Consider the following 17,433-nt stretch of genomic DNA (forward strand, 5'->3'; position numbering starts at 1 on the left):
AACCATTTCTGAGTTCTTATAATAGTGGTCTCATACAACATTTGTCCTTTTGCCGCTGACTAATTTCACTCAGCATGACGTCTTCCAGATTCCTCCATGTTATGTTTCATGGATTCATCATTGTTCTTTAAAGTTGCATAGTATTCCATTGTGTGAATATACCATAATTGATTTATCCACTCATCCGTTGATAGGTACCTTGGTTGATTCCATCTTTTTGCTATTCTAAACAGTCCTGCAGTGAACATGGGCGTGCATATATCTGTTTGTGTAAAGGCTCTTATTTCTCTAGGAAATATTTCAAGGAGTGGGATTGCTGGATCGTATAGTAGTTCTAGCTTGTTAAGGAAGCACCAAATCGATTTTCAAAGTGGTTGTTCCATTTTGTATTCCCACCACCAGTGTATAAGTGCTCTAGTCTCTCCAAAGCTCTCCAACATTTATTATTTTGTGTTTTTCGATTAATGGCAGCTTTGTTGGAGTGAGATGGAATCTCATTGTAGTTTTTTTTTTTAATTAACTTTTATTAAGCTTCAAGCGAACATTTACAAATCCAATCAGTCTGTCACATGTACGTTTACATACATCTTACTCCTTTCTCCCACTTGCTCTCCCCCTATTGAGTCAGCCCTTTCAGTCTCTTGTTTCGTACCAATCTTGCCATCTTCCCTCTCTATCTTCCCATCGTCCCTCCAGTCAAGAGTTGCCAACACACTGTCCAGTGTCCACCTGATTTAATTAGCTCACTCTTCATCAGCTTCTCTCTCCCCCCTGCTGACCAGTCCCTTTCAGGTCTGATAAGTTGTCTTCGGGGATGGTTCCTGTCCTGTGCCAACAGAAGGTCTGGGGAGCATTGCCGCCGGGATTCCTCTAGTCGCAGTCAGACCATTAAGTATGGTCTTTTTATGAGAATTTGGGGTCTGCATCCCACTGATCTCCTGTTCCTTCAGGAGTTCTCTGTTGTGCTCCCTGACAGGGCGGTCATCGATTGTGGCCGGGCACCAACTAGTTCTTCTGGTCTCAGGATGATGTAGGTCTCTGGTTCATGTGGCCCTTTCTGTCTTTTGGGTTCTTAGTTGTCGTGTGACCTTGGTGTTCTTCATTTTCCTTTGCTCCAGGTGGGTTGAGACCAATTGATGTATCTTAGATGGCCGCTTGTTAGCATTTAAAACCCCAGACGCCACATTTCAAAGTGGGATGCAGAATGTTTTCATAATAGAATTATTTTGCCAATTGACTTAGAAGTCCCCCAAACCATGTTCCCCAGACCCCCGCCCCTGCTCCGCTGACCTTTGAAGCATTCATTTTATCCCGGAAACCTCTTTGCTTTTAGTCCAGTCCAATTGGGCTGACCTTCCTTGTATTGAGTGTTGTCTTTCCCTTCACCCAAAGCAGTTCTTATCTACTGATTGATCAATAAAAAACCCTCTCCCTCCCTCCCTCCCCCCTTCGTAACCACAAAAGTATGTGTTCTTCTCAGTTTTTTCTATTTCTCAAGATCTTATAATAATGGTCTTATACAATATTTGTCCTTTTGCCTCTGACTCATTTCGCTCAGCATGATGCCTTCCAGATTCCTCCATGTTATGAAATGTTTCAGAGATTCGTCACTGTTCTTTATCGATGAGTAGTATTCCATTCTGTGAATATACCACAATTTATTTACCCATTCCTCCGTTGATGGACACCTTGGTTGCTTCCAGCTTTTTGCTATTGTAAACAGAGCTGCAATAAACATGGGTGTGCATATATCTGTTTGTGTGAAGGCTCTTGTATCTCTAAGGTATATTCCGAGGAGTGGGATTTCTGGGTTGTATGGTAGTTCTATTTCTAACTGTTTAAGATAACGCCAGATAGATTTCCAAAGTGGTTGTACCATTTCACCAGCAGTGTATGAGAGTTCCAATCTCTCCGCAGCCTCTCCAACATTTATTATTTTGTGTTTTTTGGATTAATGCCAGTCTAGTTGGTGTTGGTGTGAGATGGAATCTCATCGTAGTTTTAATTTGCATTTCTCTAATGGCTAATGATCGGGAGCATTTTCTCATGTATCTGTTGGCTGCCTGAATATCTTCTTTAGTGAAATGTGTGTTCATATCCTTTGCCCACTTCTTGATTGGGTTGTTTGTCTTTTTGTGGTTGAGTTTTGACAGAATCACGTACATTTTAGAGATCAGGCGCTGGTCTGAGATGTCATAGCTGAATATTCTTTCCCAGTCTGTAGGTGGTCTTTTTACTCTTTTGGTGAAGTCTTTAGATGAGCATAGGTGTTTGATTTTTAGGAGCTCCCAGTTATCGGGTTTCTTTTCATCATTTTTGGTAATGTTTTGTATTCTGTTTATGCCCTGTATTAGGGCTCCTAGAGTTGTCCCTAATTTTTCCTCCATGATCTTTATCGTTTTAGTCTTTATGTTTAAGTCTTTGATCCACATGGAGTTAGTTTTTGTGCATGGTGTGAGGTATGGGTCCTGTTTCATTCTTTTGCAAATGGATATCCAGTTATGCCAGCACCATTTGTTAAAAAGACTATCTTTTCCCCAATGAACTGACACTGGGCCTTTGTCAAATATCAGCTGCTCATACATGGATGGATTTATATCTGGGTTCTCAATTCTGTTCCATTGGTCTATGTGCCTGTTGTTGTACCAGTACCAGGCTGTTTTGACTACTGTGGCTGTATAATAGCTTCTGAAATCAGGTAGAGTGAGGCCTCCCACTTTCTTCTTCTTTTTCAGTAATGCTTTTCTTATCCGGGGGTTCTTTCCCTTCCATGTGAAATTGGTGATTTGTTTCTCTATCCCCTTAAAATATGACATTGGAATTTGGATCGGAAGTGCGTTATACGTATAGATGGCTTTTGGTAGAATAGACATTTTTTCTATGTTAAGTCTTCCTATCCATGAGCAGGGTATGTTTTTCCACTTAAGTATGTCCTTTTGAATTTCTTGTAGTAGAGCTTTGTAGTTTTCTTTGTATAGGTCTTTTACATCCTTGGTAAGATTTATTCCTAAGTATTTTATCTTCTTGGGGGCTACTGTGAATGGTATTGATTTGGTTATTTCCTCTTCGGTGTTCTTTTTGTTGATGTAGAGGAATCCAAGTGATTTTTGTATGTTTATTTTATAACCTGAGACTCCGCCAAACTCTTCTGTTAGTTTCAGTAGTTTTCTGGAGGATTCCTTAGGGTTTTCCGTGTATAAGATCATGTCATCTGCAAATAGTGATAGCTTTACTTCCTCCTTGCCAGTCCGGATACCCTTTATTTCTTTGTCTAGCCTAATTGCCTTGGCTAGGAGTTCAAGTACGATGTTGAATAAGAGTGGTGATAAAGGGCATCCTTGTCTGGTTCCCGTTCTCAAGGGAAATGCTTTCAGGTTCTCTCCATTTACCGTGATATTGGCTGTTGGCTTTGCATAGATGCCCTTTATTATGTTGAGGAATTTTCCTTCTATTCCTATTTTGGTAAGAGTTTTTATCATAAATGGGTGTTGAACTTTGTCAAATGCCTTTTCTGCATCAATTGATAAGATCATGTGGTTTTTATCTTTTGTTTTATTTATGTGATGGATTACATTAATGGTTTTTCTGATATTAAACCAGCCTTGCATACCTGGTATAAATCCCACTTGATCAGGGTGAATTATTTTTTTGATGTGTTGTTGGATTCTATTGGCTAGAATTTTGTTGAGGATTTTTGCATCTATGTTCATGAGGGATATAGGTCTATAATTCTCTTTTTTTGTAATGTCTTTACCTGATTTTGGTATCAGGGAGATGGTAGCTTCATAGAATGAGTTGGGTAGTATTCCATCTTTTTCTATGCTTTGAAATACCTTCAGTAGTAGTGGTGTTAAGTCTTCTCTGAAGGTTTGGTAGAACTCTGCAGTGAAGCCGTCCGGGCCAGGATTTTTTTTGTTGGAAGTTTTTTGATTACCATTTCAATCTCTTTTTTTGTTATGGGTCTATTTAGTTGTTCTACTTCTGAATGTGTTAGTTTAGGGAGGAAGAAATTTTCCAAGAATTTATCCATTTCTTCTAGGTTTTCGAATTTGTTAGAGTACAATTTTTCGTAGTAATCTGAAATGATTCTTTTAATTTCATTTGGCTCTGTTGTGATGTGGTCCTTCTCGTTTCTTATTCGGGTTATTTGTTTCCTTTCCTGTTTTTCTTTAGTCAGTCTAGCCAATGGTTTATCAATTTTGTTAATTGTTTCAAAGAACCAGCTTTTGGCTTTGTTAATTCTTTCAATTGTTTTTCTGTTCTCTAATTCATTTAGTTCAGCTCTAAGTTTTATTATTTGTTTTCTTCTGGTGCCTGATGGGTTCTTTTGTTGCTCACTTTCTATTTGTTCAAGTTGTAGGGACAGTTCTCTAATTTTGGCTCTTTCTTCTTTTTGTATGTGTGCATTTATCGATATAAATTGGCCTCTGAGCACTGCTTTTGCTGTGTCCCAGAGGTTTTGATAAGAAGTATTTTCATTCTCGTTGCTTTCTATGAATTTCCTTATTCCCTCCTTGATGTCTTCTATAACCCAGTCTTTTTTCAGGAGGGTATTGTTCATTTTCCAAGTATTTGATTTCTTTTCCCTAGTTTTTCTGTTATTGATTTCTAGTTTCATTGCCTTGTGGTCTGAGAAGATGCTTTGTAATATTTCGATGTTTTGGACTCTGCAAAGATTTGTTTTGTGACCTAATATGTGGTCTATTCTAGAGAATGTTCCATGTGCACTAGAAAAAAAAGTATATTTTGCAGCAGTTGGGTGGAGAGTTCTGTATAAGTCAATGAGGTCAAGTTGGTTGATTGTTGTAAGTAGGTCTTCCGTGTCTCTATTGAGCTTCTTACTGGATGTCCTGTCCCTCTCCGAAAGTGGTGTGTTGAAGTCTCCTACTATAAATGTGGAGGTGTCTATCTCACTTTTCAATTCTGTTAAAATATGATTTATGTATCTTGCAGCCCTGTCATTGGGTGCGTAAATATTTAATATGGTTATGTCTTCCTGATCAATTGTCCCTTTTATCATTATATAGTGTGCTTCTTTACCCTTTGTGGTGGATTTAAGTCTAAAGTCTATTTTGTCAGAAATTAATATTGCTACTCCTGCTCTTTTTTGCTTATTGTTTGCTTGATATATTTTTTTCCATCCTTTGAGTTTTAGTTTGTTTGTGTCTCTAAGTCTAAGGTGTGTCTCTTGTAGGCAGCATATAGATGGATCGTGTTTCTTTATCCAGTCCATGAGTCTCTGTCTCTTTATTGGTGCATTTAGTCCATTTACATTCAGCGTTATTATAGATAAATAAGTTTTTAGTGCTGTCATTTTGATGCCTTTTCATGTGTGTTGTTGGCCATTTCATTTTTCCACATAGTTTTTTGTGCTGAGACGTTTTTCTTAGTAGATTGTGAGATCCTCATTTTCATAATGTTTAACTTTATGTTAGTTGAGTCGTTACGTTTTTCTTGGCTTTTTTCTTGAGTTATGGAGTTGATATTCCTTTTTGTGTTTGCCTTATTATTTACTCCTATTTTTCTAAGTAAAAACCTAACTTGTATCATTCTATATCGCCTTGTATCACTCTCTATCTGGCAGTTCAATGCCTCCTATATTTAGTCCCTCTTTTTGATTATTGTGATCTTTTACCTATTGATTTCCATGATTCTCTGTTATGTGTATTATTTTATTTATTTATTTATTTATTAGAATTAATCTTAATTTGTTTGTTTTTGTGCTTTCCCTATTTGAGTTGATATCAGGACCTTCTGTTTTGTGACCTTGTATTGTGCTGGTACCTGATATTATTGGTCATCTGACCAAACAGTCTCCTTTAGCATTTCTTGTAGCCTTGGTTTGGTTTTTGCAAATTCTCTAAATTTGTGTTTATCTGCAAATATCTTAATTTCTCCTTCATATTTCAGAGAGAGTTTTGCTGGATATATGATCCTTGGTTGGCAGTTTTTCTCCTTTAGTGTTCTGTATATGTCGTCCCATTCCCTTCTTGCCTGCATGGTTTCTGCTGAGTGGGTAGTCTGAACTTATTCTTATTGATTCTCCCTTGAAGGAAACCTTTCTTTTCTCCCTGGCTGCTTTTAAAATTTTCTGTTTGTCTTTGGTTTTGGCAAGTTTGATGATGATATGTCTTGGTGTTTTTCTTTTTGGATCAATCTTAAATGGGGTTTGATGAGCATCTTGGATAGATATCCTTTCATCTTTCATGATGTCAGGGAAGTTTTGTGTCAGGAGTTCTTCAACTATTTTCTCTGTGTTTTCTGTTCCCCCTCCCTGTTCTGGGACTCCAATCACTCGCAAGTTATCCTTCTTGATAGAGTCCCACATGATTCTTAGGGTTTCTTCATTTTTTTTAATTCTTTTATCTGATTTTTTTCAGCTATGTTGGTGTTGATTCCCTGGTCCTCCAGATGTCCCAGTCTACATTCTAATTGCTCAAGTCTGCTCCTCTGACTTCCTATTGCGTTGTCTAATTCTGTAATTTTATTGTTAATCTTTTGGGTTTCCACATGCTCTCTATGGATTCTTGCAACTTATTAATTTTTCCACTATGTTCTTGAATAATCTTTTTGAGTTCTTCAACAGTTTTATCAGTGTGTTCCTTGGCTTTTTCTGCAGTTAGCCTAATTTCGTTTGTGATGTCTTTAAGCATTCTGTAAATTAGTTTTTTATATTCTGTATCTGATAATTCCAGGATTGTATCTTCATTTGGGAAAGATTTTGATTCTTTTGTTTGGGGGGTTGTGGAAGCTGTTATGGTCTGCTTCTTTATGTGGTTTGATATGGACTGCTGTCTCCGAGCCATCACTGGGAAACTAGTTTTTCCAGAAAATCCGCTAATAAAAAAATGCAGTCAAATCCCTATCAGAGTTCTCCCTCTGGCTCAGGCTATTCGGATGTTAATGGAGCCGCCTGGGGAGGGTGGGGGAGGGATCAGAGAGCTAGGAGTGTAGCACCTCAGAATATAGCCAGAGTTGTTTGTCTTACTTGGAATGACTCTTATATCTGAGATTTCCGCGGGGCGCGTCGTCTATATGCACTGGCTGTGTGGAGATTGCCCCCTGGGGGGTCTGGCCCGCTGGCGTCAAGGTCAGATCCTCTGCTGTCAGCCCCACCCCCAAGGTTAAGGCTCCCTTACTGGGACGGTGCACTCCCGACTCCAAAATCAGTCGCTGCCTCCGGGGGACTCCCTGTCCCACCAGCCTCGTCCCGCTCCACTCCCGCGAACTGGGTGGGTTCCCCCCCTCCGGGGTCAGCTCAGGAGAACGGAGCAGCTCCCCGCACCTGGGCCGCGACTGCGGGTCCCGGCTGGGATGCCACTCTCCCCGCTCCAAGACCAGCCACTGGCTCCCGGGGACTTCTTCCACTGGCTGTTCCGCCACTCTGCCCGTGTGAACCGCCTGGGCCTGCGCGAACCGGTTGGGACTGCCCCGGGGTCAATTCAGGGGAATGTAGCTGATCCCTGTGCTCACGCCCCGCCCGCGCCCGCCAAAATCCCAGCAGGACGGCTCCCGGCTGGGATGCTGCTCTCCCCGCTCCGAGAGGGGTCACTGCCTCCTGGGGACTTCTCCCTCTCGCGCGCCGTGCGGCTCGTGCGAACCCGGTGGGCGCCGCCCGCACGAACGGCTGGGCCCCCCCCGGGGTCAATTCAGGGGAATGTAGCTGGTCCCCGCGCTCGCGCCATGGCCACTTCCTGCCAAAATCCCGGCGGGACGGCTCCCCGGCTGGGACGCTGCTCTCCCCACTACAAGACCAGTCACTGCCTCCCGGGGACTTCTCCCACTGGCTGCGCCGCCACTCCGCCGGCGCCAACAGGCTGGGCTCCCTCCCGGGATGAGTTTGGGGGCTAGGGCTGGGCCCCTTGTCTGTGCCATCTGCCCCCCTGGGCTCTGCCCCAAATCAGGCTCTGAAGGTCACCTGCCTGGTACCCTGGCTCCTGGCTCTGAAAACAATCGCTGTCTCCCCGTATTTGTTCGTTCTCTGTCTCTAAATCTGTGTTTGTTGTTCAGAGTTCATAGATTGTTATGTATGTGATCGATTCACTTGTTTTTCTGAGTCTTTGTTGCAAGAGGGATTTGCGGTAGCGTCCACCTAGTCTGCCATATTAGCCCCGCCCCTCATTGTAGTTTTGATTTGCATTTCTCTAATGGCTAATGATTGTGAGCATTTCCTCATGTATCTGTTAGCTGCCTGAATGTCTTCTTTGGTGAAGTGCCTGTTCTTTTCCTTTACCCATTTCTTAATTGGGTTATTTGTCTTTTTGTGGTTGAGTTTTTGCAGTGTCCTGTAGATTTTAGAGATCAGACGTTGATCGAAAACTCATAGCTAAAAACTTTTTCCCAGTCTGTAGGTTGTCTTTTTACTCTTTTGATGAAGTCTTTGGATGAGCATAGGTGTTTGATTTTTAGGAGCTCCCAGGAATCTAGTTTCTCTTCTGGTATTTGTGCATTGTTAGTAATGTTTCGTACACTGTATATGCCGTGTGTTAGGGCTTTTGCCTTGTTCCTATTTTTTCTTCCATAATCTGTATCATTTTAGATTTTCTATTTAGGTCTTTGATCCATTTTGAGTTCGTTTTTGTGCATGGTGTGAGGTACGAGTCTTGTTTCATTTTTTTGCAGATGGATATCCAGTTATGCTAGCACCATTTGTTAAAAAGACTGTCTTTTCCCTGTTTAACAGATTTTGGGCCTTTGTCAAATATCAGCTGCTCATATGCAGATGGATTTATGTCTGGATTCTCTATTCGGTTCCATTGGTCTATGCAATCATTGTACCAGTACCAGGCTATTTTGACTACTGTGGCAGTATAAGTTCTAAAATCAGGTAGTGTGAGGCCTACCACTTTGTTCTTCTTTTCCAGTAATGCTTTACTTATCTGTGGTTTCTTTCCCTTCTATATGAAGTCTATGATTTGTTCTTCCATCTCATTAAAAAATACCATTGGAATTTGGATCAGAATTGCATTGCATGTATAAATCACTTTGGGTAGAATAGATATTTTTACAATGTTGAAACTTCCTATCCATGAGCAAGGTATATTTTTCAACTTATATAGGTCTATTTTGCTCTCTTGCAGTAGTGTTTTGTAATTTTCTTTGTATAGGTCTTTTACTTCTCTGCTTAAATTTATTCCTGAGCATTTTATCTTCTGGGAAAAAAAAAAGGCTATTGTAAATGATATTGATTTGGTGATTTCCTCTTTGACGTTCTCTGTGTTGGTGTAGAGGAATCCAACTGATTTTTTTTTTTTATGTTTATCTTGTAACCTGATACTCTGCTGAACTCTTCTTTTAGTTTTAATAGTTTTCTTGAGGATTCCATGGGGTTTTCTGTGTATAAGATCATGTCATCTGCGAAAAGAGATACTTTTACTTCTTTGTTACCAATTTGGATGCTCTTTATTTCTATTTCTAGCCTAATTACTATGGTTAGGACCTTCAGCACAATGTTGAATAAGAGTAGTGATAAAGGGCATCCTAGTCTGGCTCTTGTTCTCATGGAGCAAGCTTTCAGGCTCTCTTCATTTAAGATGATGTTAGGCTGTTGGCTTTGTATAAATACCCTTTATTATGTTGAGGAATTTTCCTTCTATTCCTATATTGCTGAGAGTTTTTTTTATCATGAATGGGTGTTGAACTTTGTCAAATGATTTTTCTGCATCAATTGATAAGACAAGGTGGTTCTTGTCTTTTGTTTTATTTATAAGATGGAATACATTGTTTTTCTAATGTTGAACCATCGCTGCATAGCAAGTATGAATCCCGCTTGGTCATGGCGAATTATTTTTTTGATATGTTGTTGAATTCTATTGGCCAGAATTTTGTTGAGGATTTTTGCATCTACGTTCATGAGGGATGTAAATCTGTAACTTTCTTTTTTCTTTTTTTTTGTGGTGTCTCTAACCTGGTTTTGGTAACAGGGCTATGCTCATTTCATAGAATGAGTTTGGGAGTATTCCATCCTTTTCTATGCTCTGAAATACCTTTAGTAGTAGTGGTGTTAACTCTTCTCTGAAAGTTGCATAGAACTCTCCAGTGAAGCTGTCAAGGGCAGGGCTCTTTTTGTTGTTGTTGGGAGTTTTTAATTACCTTTTCAATCTCTTCTTTTGTTATGGGTTTAGTTGTTCCACCTCTTTTTGTAGTTTAGGTAGACAGTGTATTTCTAGAAATTCAGTCATTTCTTCAAGCTTTTCAAAATTGTGACAGTACAATCTGATATGATTCTTTTAATATCATTTGGATCTGTTGTGATATCACCCATCTCATTTCTTATTCAGGTTGCTTGCTTCTTCTCTTGTTTTTCTTTTGCCAGTTTTGCCAATGGTTTATCAATTCTGTTAATTTTTTCAAAGAACCAGCTTTTGCTCTTGTTAACACTTTCAGTTGTTTTTTGTTCTCTATTTCATTTAATTCTACTCCAATTTTTATTATATGCTTTCTTATGTAGGAACCACATTTCTAAAGGCAAGATTCCTGTTGTTGCATCCAGGTGTGCTTTATTCTTATATCCTGTTTAGTTTCTTTGTAATTATCCTATTAAATTAATTTTTATACCAAGTTAAAACTTCAGAATTCACCAAAATAGAACAGGTTTTATTCCTCAGATTAAAAAAAAAAAATCTGAGCCTCTTAAGAGACAGTTTTTTTCTAGAGCTTTTTCCAAAGTTCACAGAGATAATTAGCCTCTAAAATAAAAACACTTCTCTCTCAATTGATATGAACCTAAAATGCATTTAGATCTACAAATATTATTGAACACAACCTATGTGCAATGTGCTCTGAAGAACAAAGAAAAACAAAGGACAAAATATCATCCCTTTCCCTCAGAATCATAAAATGTGTTTACGTAAATTGTAGGCTAGACAGGCAGTTCATATCAGAAAATAAGACTTTTTTTTGTACTTTGTACCGAATATTACCTATTAAATTCACTCAAAGTCTGAATCATTTGGTGAAGAAGAGTCATCATAATTTTACAAATAGCCTAAATTAATAATGCCTAATAAAAAAGATAAAAATGGTATTAATTATATTATCTCAAATATTAACATGCTTGAATGTAAATAGATGCCACCAAAGTGCATAAAATATCTTGTTCTATTAGGTAGGATGGGGAAATACTTTGATATTTTGTCTACCATGTTAATTTGCACATAGAAATATTTTTATCATTGATGGAAAAAAGTCATAGTACTGAATATCTACGGACCTGGCAACTATTCTAAATATTTCACCTTGCATAACTCTTAATTCTTACAATTCTAGGAGGCATATATCATTCTTCCCCTAATTCACAGATGCAAAAACTGAGGCACAGAGAACTTAAGGAACATGTCCAAGGTAATACTGCTAGAAATTATGGGAGATAGAATTTGAAACCTATCAGTTTGAATCTAGACTTTCATTGTCCTATTTACTATGAATTTTAAAGTGGCAAAGGTAAGAGGTTAAAATTGTATTTTTAGAATATAGCTGTCACAGTGAGATACAGAGATGAAAGCCAGCATAGGCAGCCACTACAAAAGAAATGATTGCAGACAATGTGCATTTGTGTGCTTATGAGACTCTAAAGGAGCTCTGGTGGTGCAACGGCAGTTCAAACCCACCAGCAGCTCCATGGGAGAAAAAATCTGGCAATCTAATCCTGTAAAGATTACAGCCTAGGAAACCCTGTGGGAAAGTACTACTCTGTCCTGCAAGCTACACTGAGTCTGAATCTACTTAATGGCACAAAACAACAGCATGAGAATCTAAAGTACATAAGTGTATAGAGTGAAATTTGATGCCAGACTTGGTTTGCTCACTTATTCCCACAATCCTGTAATATTATTTCCATTTCCATTTCACTTTAAAGGAAATTTTCTGATCGGATGTCAGAAACTTGTAATTATGGACCAAGGAAATAACTCAAGAGTGACTCAATTTGTGTTGCACAGTCTTTCAGGTCCTCAGGAGCTACAACTTTTCTATTTTGCATTTTTCACACTCTTCTGTTCATCCATTGTGCTGGGAAACCTCCTCATTGTGCTTACGGTCCTCTCTGAACCTGCACTACACACACCCATGTACTTCCTGCTCAGCAACCTCTCCTTCATCGATGTGTGTCTATCCACCTTTGCCACTCCCAAAATGATTATTGACTTCCTCAAGGAGCACAAGACCATCTCCTTTGAGGCCTGCATGGCCCAGATATTCTTTCAGCATGTCTTTGCCGGTGGTGAAATGATGCTCCTTGTGGCCATGGCATATGATAGGTATGTAGCCATATGTCAACCCCTGCACTATGCAGCCACCATGAATGTACACAAGTGTACAGGTCTTGTCGTGGGCTCCTGGCTTGTTGGGGTGTTGCACTCAGTAAGCCAGTTGATCTTCATAGTAAATCTTCCATTCTGTGGTCCAAATCAAGTGGACAGCTTTTTCTGTGACCTTCCTTTAGTCATCAAACTTGCCTGCACTGATATCTATATCTTTGAGAGACTGATGCTTTTAAACAGTGGTCTAATAGCTACAAGCTCTTTTGTGCTCTTGTTTATCTCCTACACAGTCATTCTGATCACCTTGAGACTTCGATCCTCAATAGGCATGGCCAAGGCCCAGGCCATACTGACTGCCCATGTCACTGTGGTGACCCTTTTCTTTGGGCCCTGCATTTTAATCTATACCTGGCATTTCAGCAACTTCCTAGTGAATAATATCCTCTCAATATTCTATACTGTTTTCACCCCTCTCTTAAACCCCTTGATCTACACATTCAGAAATAAGGAGGTAATATCAGCAATGCAGAAACTGATGAGGCGAAAAGTAAGTTCTTAATGGTTTCTTGTCTTTCCCTTATAATAACAACCATACTAAAGGCACCCACTTATTTCCTTCGCTTTTAAAGCTATTTGTATTTGAACTAAGAAACTAAATCAATGGGGATAATATCTTCTATACTATATAGGGATGGTATTTGTTGCAATGTGAACTCTCACTGCAAACTACCCAGACTTAAGGACTAAATAGTGAATAGGTTTGGTGAGCTCATTAACTGAACTCGGAAACCAAATAGATTCATGCACTTAAACATGTATGCTGCATATTTCAACATGTTACAAATATCAAAATCTGGAGCCACAATTAATGTTTCTTTGTCTCAACATATTAAACTGAAGTTATTATTGCCACTCAATGTTAGTAGTTCAATGACTACATGCCAAAATGGATGTCTCTCTCTATATAATTAGAGGCTTTTTTCCAACAACACTGCTAAACACATACCTTTGCTCTATGAATTTGTTTACTGATCTCCTGGTCCTGCTATCTAATTTACACCACCTGTCTTAGTTATCTAGTGCTGCTATAACAGAAATACCACAAGTGGATGGCTTTAACAGACAGAAATTTATTCTCTTACAATCTGGGAGGCTAAAAGTCTAAATTTAGGGTACCAGCTCTAGTGGAAGGCTTTCTGTCTCTCTGTCCACTCCGAGAGAAGGTCCTTGTCATCAATTTTCCTTTGGGTCTGGGGATTTCTCTGTGCAGGGACTCCAGGTCCAAAGTATGTGCTCCATTCCTGGCTCTTTTTCTTGATGGTATGAGGTGCCCTCCTCTCTATTCACTTGTCTCTTTTATATCTCAAAAGAGATTAACTCCAAATACAACTTAACACTGTAGATTTTTTCCACCTCATTAACATAACTCTCTAATCCTGCCTCATTAACATCATAAAGGTTAGGATTTACAACACAAAGGATTATTACATCAGATTACAAAATGGAGAACAACTACACAATAATGGGAATTTTGGCCTAACCAAGTTCACACACATTTCTGGAGGTCACACTTCAATCCATAACAAAGCCCAGTGACCCTGCCTTTGAGTTAATTCTGACTCATAGTGCCCCTATAGGACAGAATCAAACTGCCCCATAGAGTTTCCGAAGAGTGCCTGGTGAGTTCAAACTGCCAACCTTTTGGTTAGAAGCTGTAGCTCTAAACCACTAAGCCACTAGTGTTTTCCAATCCATAACACCACCCAATAAAACACAAGTGAGAATATCTCCTTTCCAAAACTCTCAAAAAGGATAAGGTCATTGTTTTGAATTTTTTAAGAAGTCTATATTTCTCACTGTCCTTAGTAAATTACTGTAATATCCGAAATCTTATAGGATACTTTTTTTTTTTTATAACTGAGAACTAACAACTTTAGAAAACAGAAAAATGGAACTCCATATCTTTTGCTTATAAAACAATTATTATTTGATTTAGACTAAAATTATTCCTAGTAATAAAATGTTTTTCTTTTCCTATAAAATTGATACCTCTTCAAATTCATGTTTCTTCTATTCACCATTATAAATATGAAAATACATAATATATTAAAGCAATATAACACTTTTAAACAATATTTGTAAAGTTTCAGAATAATATTTAATTTACAATTTCATTTTGCCAGTCATCATTTTAACTGATACCCAATGCCATCATAATTTGAGGCATTCTTCTCAATCTTCTGCTGTCTAGTGTTTGAAAGAGAATGTCACACTCCAAAGTGCAGTTATGCTTTTGAAATAATGTGGGATAAATGGTAGATTGGAATAGTATTTAATATCAAGTAGGCCTTAAGCAATGTTTAGCTCACTTTGCTCCTTTGTAATTTCACCATTCTGCAAGACCCTATTGATTCTTTTTTGAAACAGGGGAATTAAAAAAAAAAAAAAAGAAAAAAAACTAATACAGGGCTGTATCATATGATGAATATAATAATGATGATAATAAAGTTAAATTTATGTATAATGGTCACTATATAGTTTACAAATTGTATCTTTATATAATATCTCAATTTACACTCACAAAATGCTAGAGAGTTACAAAAAGATTATACTTTTATTACTAACAATGTTGAAATTTAGGTATTCAGAGATACTTTAAGTAAAATCCCTATAAATTCTGGAAGCATTCTTTAAAACAAATATATGATGTCATGACATCTGAAAGAGTAGAAGCTTCAGGAGGAGAAGGGTGATGGGAAGTGATTCCAGGTAATCAAAATGATGCAAGGCCATTAGGGAGAAATTTTATCCCTGCAAGACTATAAAGTATAATTGATTTGTTGGGCCTGAAACCCTCAAAGCCTATTCCTTGAGTGAAGGTGTGATTTAGAAGAGTGCTCTGAGCAGCACAAGGAAAAGGCCAAAAATGTGTTCTAATTGGCCTTGTCTATGGATAAAAAAAATGTTTACTCTTGGAAATGATAATCATTGGATAATCCATATATGAATTTAGAGCTTGAATTTATAATCTCTGCATAGTCAGAAGAACTTTAATATGAAAAAATCAGCATAAATTATGGTTCACTCCAAGTGTCAATGAAATTCTTGGGGCATTTGGAAAAATAAGGACAAAAACCTCTCTGGTGGGCCATTCCCTTAAGACTGGCCACACAGGATTTTGACAAGCTGATTGAGTTCACAATCAAAATCACAACACACATGGGGAGCATATTTACAATGAATAGGAATTACAAGACAGAATAAAGAGTAGACTAACCTCCCATTCCCAACTTAAGTAATAAATCTATCGAAAAGGGTATGAAGTGAATATGTATAAAATGGTTAAATATTCAAAGTGAATAAAAACAGATAATATCACGATCGAAAAAAAAGTGATTTATACTTTTTGAAGATGATTTTTTTCTAATCCTGTATTTCTTGTAATTACCACTGAAAACATGGGCATTTTCTATGAAACAAACATAATAATACTCTAAGAGTTGAAGAGAAGGAGACAGTCTAGGGACTCAAGGAATTACCATGTGGTAAGTCCCCTGGATTTTCTTTTGATTATATATACTGGACTGGAAAGTAAAGAAGTTAGAAATTCAGAAATGTCAGTGGGACCAAGAGAAATACAGAAAGAAGAGGGGTCGAAGGGAAGGAAACAGAAAGTAATGAGAGGACAGGAAAGCAAAAGAAAGGAAAGGAAAGAACAAAAGAAGGAATGAAGGAAGGAAGGAGAGAAGGAAGAAAAACTCTATTCACAGGACCAGGAAAGAAGCAGCCTAGCAATACAGAATGCTTTTAGACAGTAACCACTCTACTCTAGCCAAACACCAAAAAAAAAAAAAAAACTTTCGGTGCAAACCGCACTCATCCCAGCAAAGGCAAAGTGGGGATCCTAGACATCAAATTCCTCTTCGAACTAGGCCCAACTCTCCCCTTCAACCACTTGTGGTGGGACCAAAGAAGGCCAAGCAAGGATCCAACATTTCACTCCCATGGGATCAGCTGAGGCCATATAGCAGTAACAATGCATTCCTACTACTCCCAGTCTAAGAGGTATCGGTGGATGTCTAGCAGAGGGTAAGAATGCTCACTGCATTCAAGCACTACCAAGGAGCACACCTCCTTGATTATTAGTGGAGGTAGAGTGGGAAATCTTGCTTCTACCTCCTCTTTGCAGTAATAAGCCAGCATCCCCCCTCCCATTCCACTGCCAGAGCAGTATAAGAAAAAGCCAGCTAAAACAGAAGGTTTAAATAAAGTCCATTCCTATAATACTCAAAATAGTAGGCTTCAAGAAAAAAATAATTACTTGTCATGCAAACAACCAGGAAATTTCACCATGAATGAAAAAGGACAATAGATGCCGTACCAAGGTGGCAGAGATGTTAGAAGTATCTGACAAATATTTTAACGCAGTCATCATAAAAATGATTCAGTGAGCAATTATGAATACATTAGAAACAAATGAAAAAAATAAAAATCCTGAGCATAGAAATTTTCAGCAAAGAAATAGGAGATATAAAGAATAACAAAATGGAAATTTTAGCAATAACCAAAATAAATAAATTCAATAGATGGGCTTAACAGCAGAATGGAGGAATTGGACTAAAGAAAAATAGTGAACTGAACATAGAACAAGACAAATTACATAATCTGAGAGAAAATAGGCTAAAAGTAAATTAACACTCTACCTTCAAGGAGGTAGAGCTTAACTCCTCACTCCTTAAGTGTGAGTTCCCCATAGTGACTTTCTTCCAAAGAATAAAATATGGAAAATGGGAAAAAGTCTAACTTTACAATGGAGAAAACTGACAAGCACTGTCTCAGCCAGGCACTCAAGGTCAATACCAACAGTGATAAACTATGACAATAACATGTACCCTTCCTATAATGTGATGAGAATGACATACTTTTCTTGTGTTCTTTGTTCCATATTCATATCCTGGGTATAATCATGAGAAAATTCATATCTTGTATACAATTATGAGAAAAATATTAGGCAAAAAAAAAGTTCAAAAAAATGAACAGACCTCATGGAACTGTGGGACTATAACAAAAGATCTAATATTTGTTTCGTCTGAGTCCAAGATGGAGAAAAGAATGAAGGTGGAGTTGATATCACTTGAAATAATGGCTGAAAACTTCCCAAACTTACCAAATG

The 17,433-nt window shown here is 38.2% G+C and overlaps 1 protein-coding gene across 1 annotated transcript; it reads left to right on the forward strand.

Moving 5' to 3' along the window:
- The first annotated feature begins 11,892 nt into the window (after nt 1–11,892).
- Nucleotides 11,893–12,819, forward strand: LOC100653724 (olfactory receptor 4K15-like). Its single transcript, XM_003423710.2, has one exon. It carries the CDS (start codon nt 11,893–11,895, stop codon nt 12,817–12,819), a length of 927 nt encoding a protein of 308 aa, XP_003423758.2.
- Nucleotides 12,820–17,433: the final 4,614 nt, after the last annotated feature.

Source organism: Loxodonta africana, chromosome 10 (genome assembly GCF_030014295.1).
Source record: "Loxodonta africana isolate mLoxAfr1 chromosome 10, mLoxAfr1.hap2, whole genome shotgun sequence".
In the NCBI taxonomy this organism is placed as follows: Eukaryota; Metazoa; Chordata; class Mammalia; order Proboscidea; family Elephantidae; genus Loxodonta; species Loxodonta africana.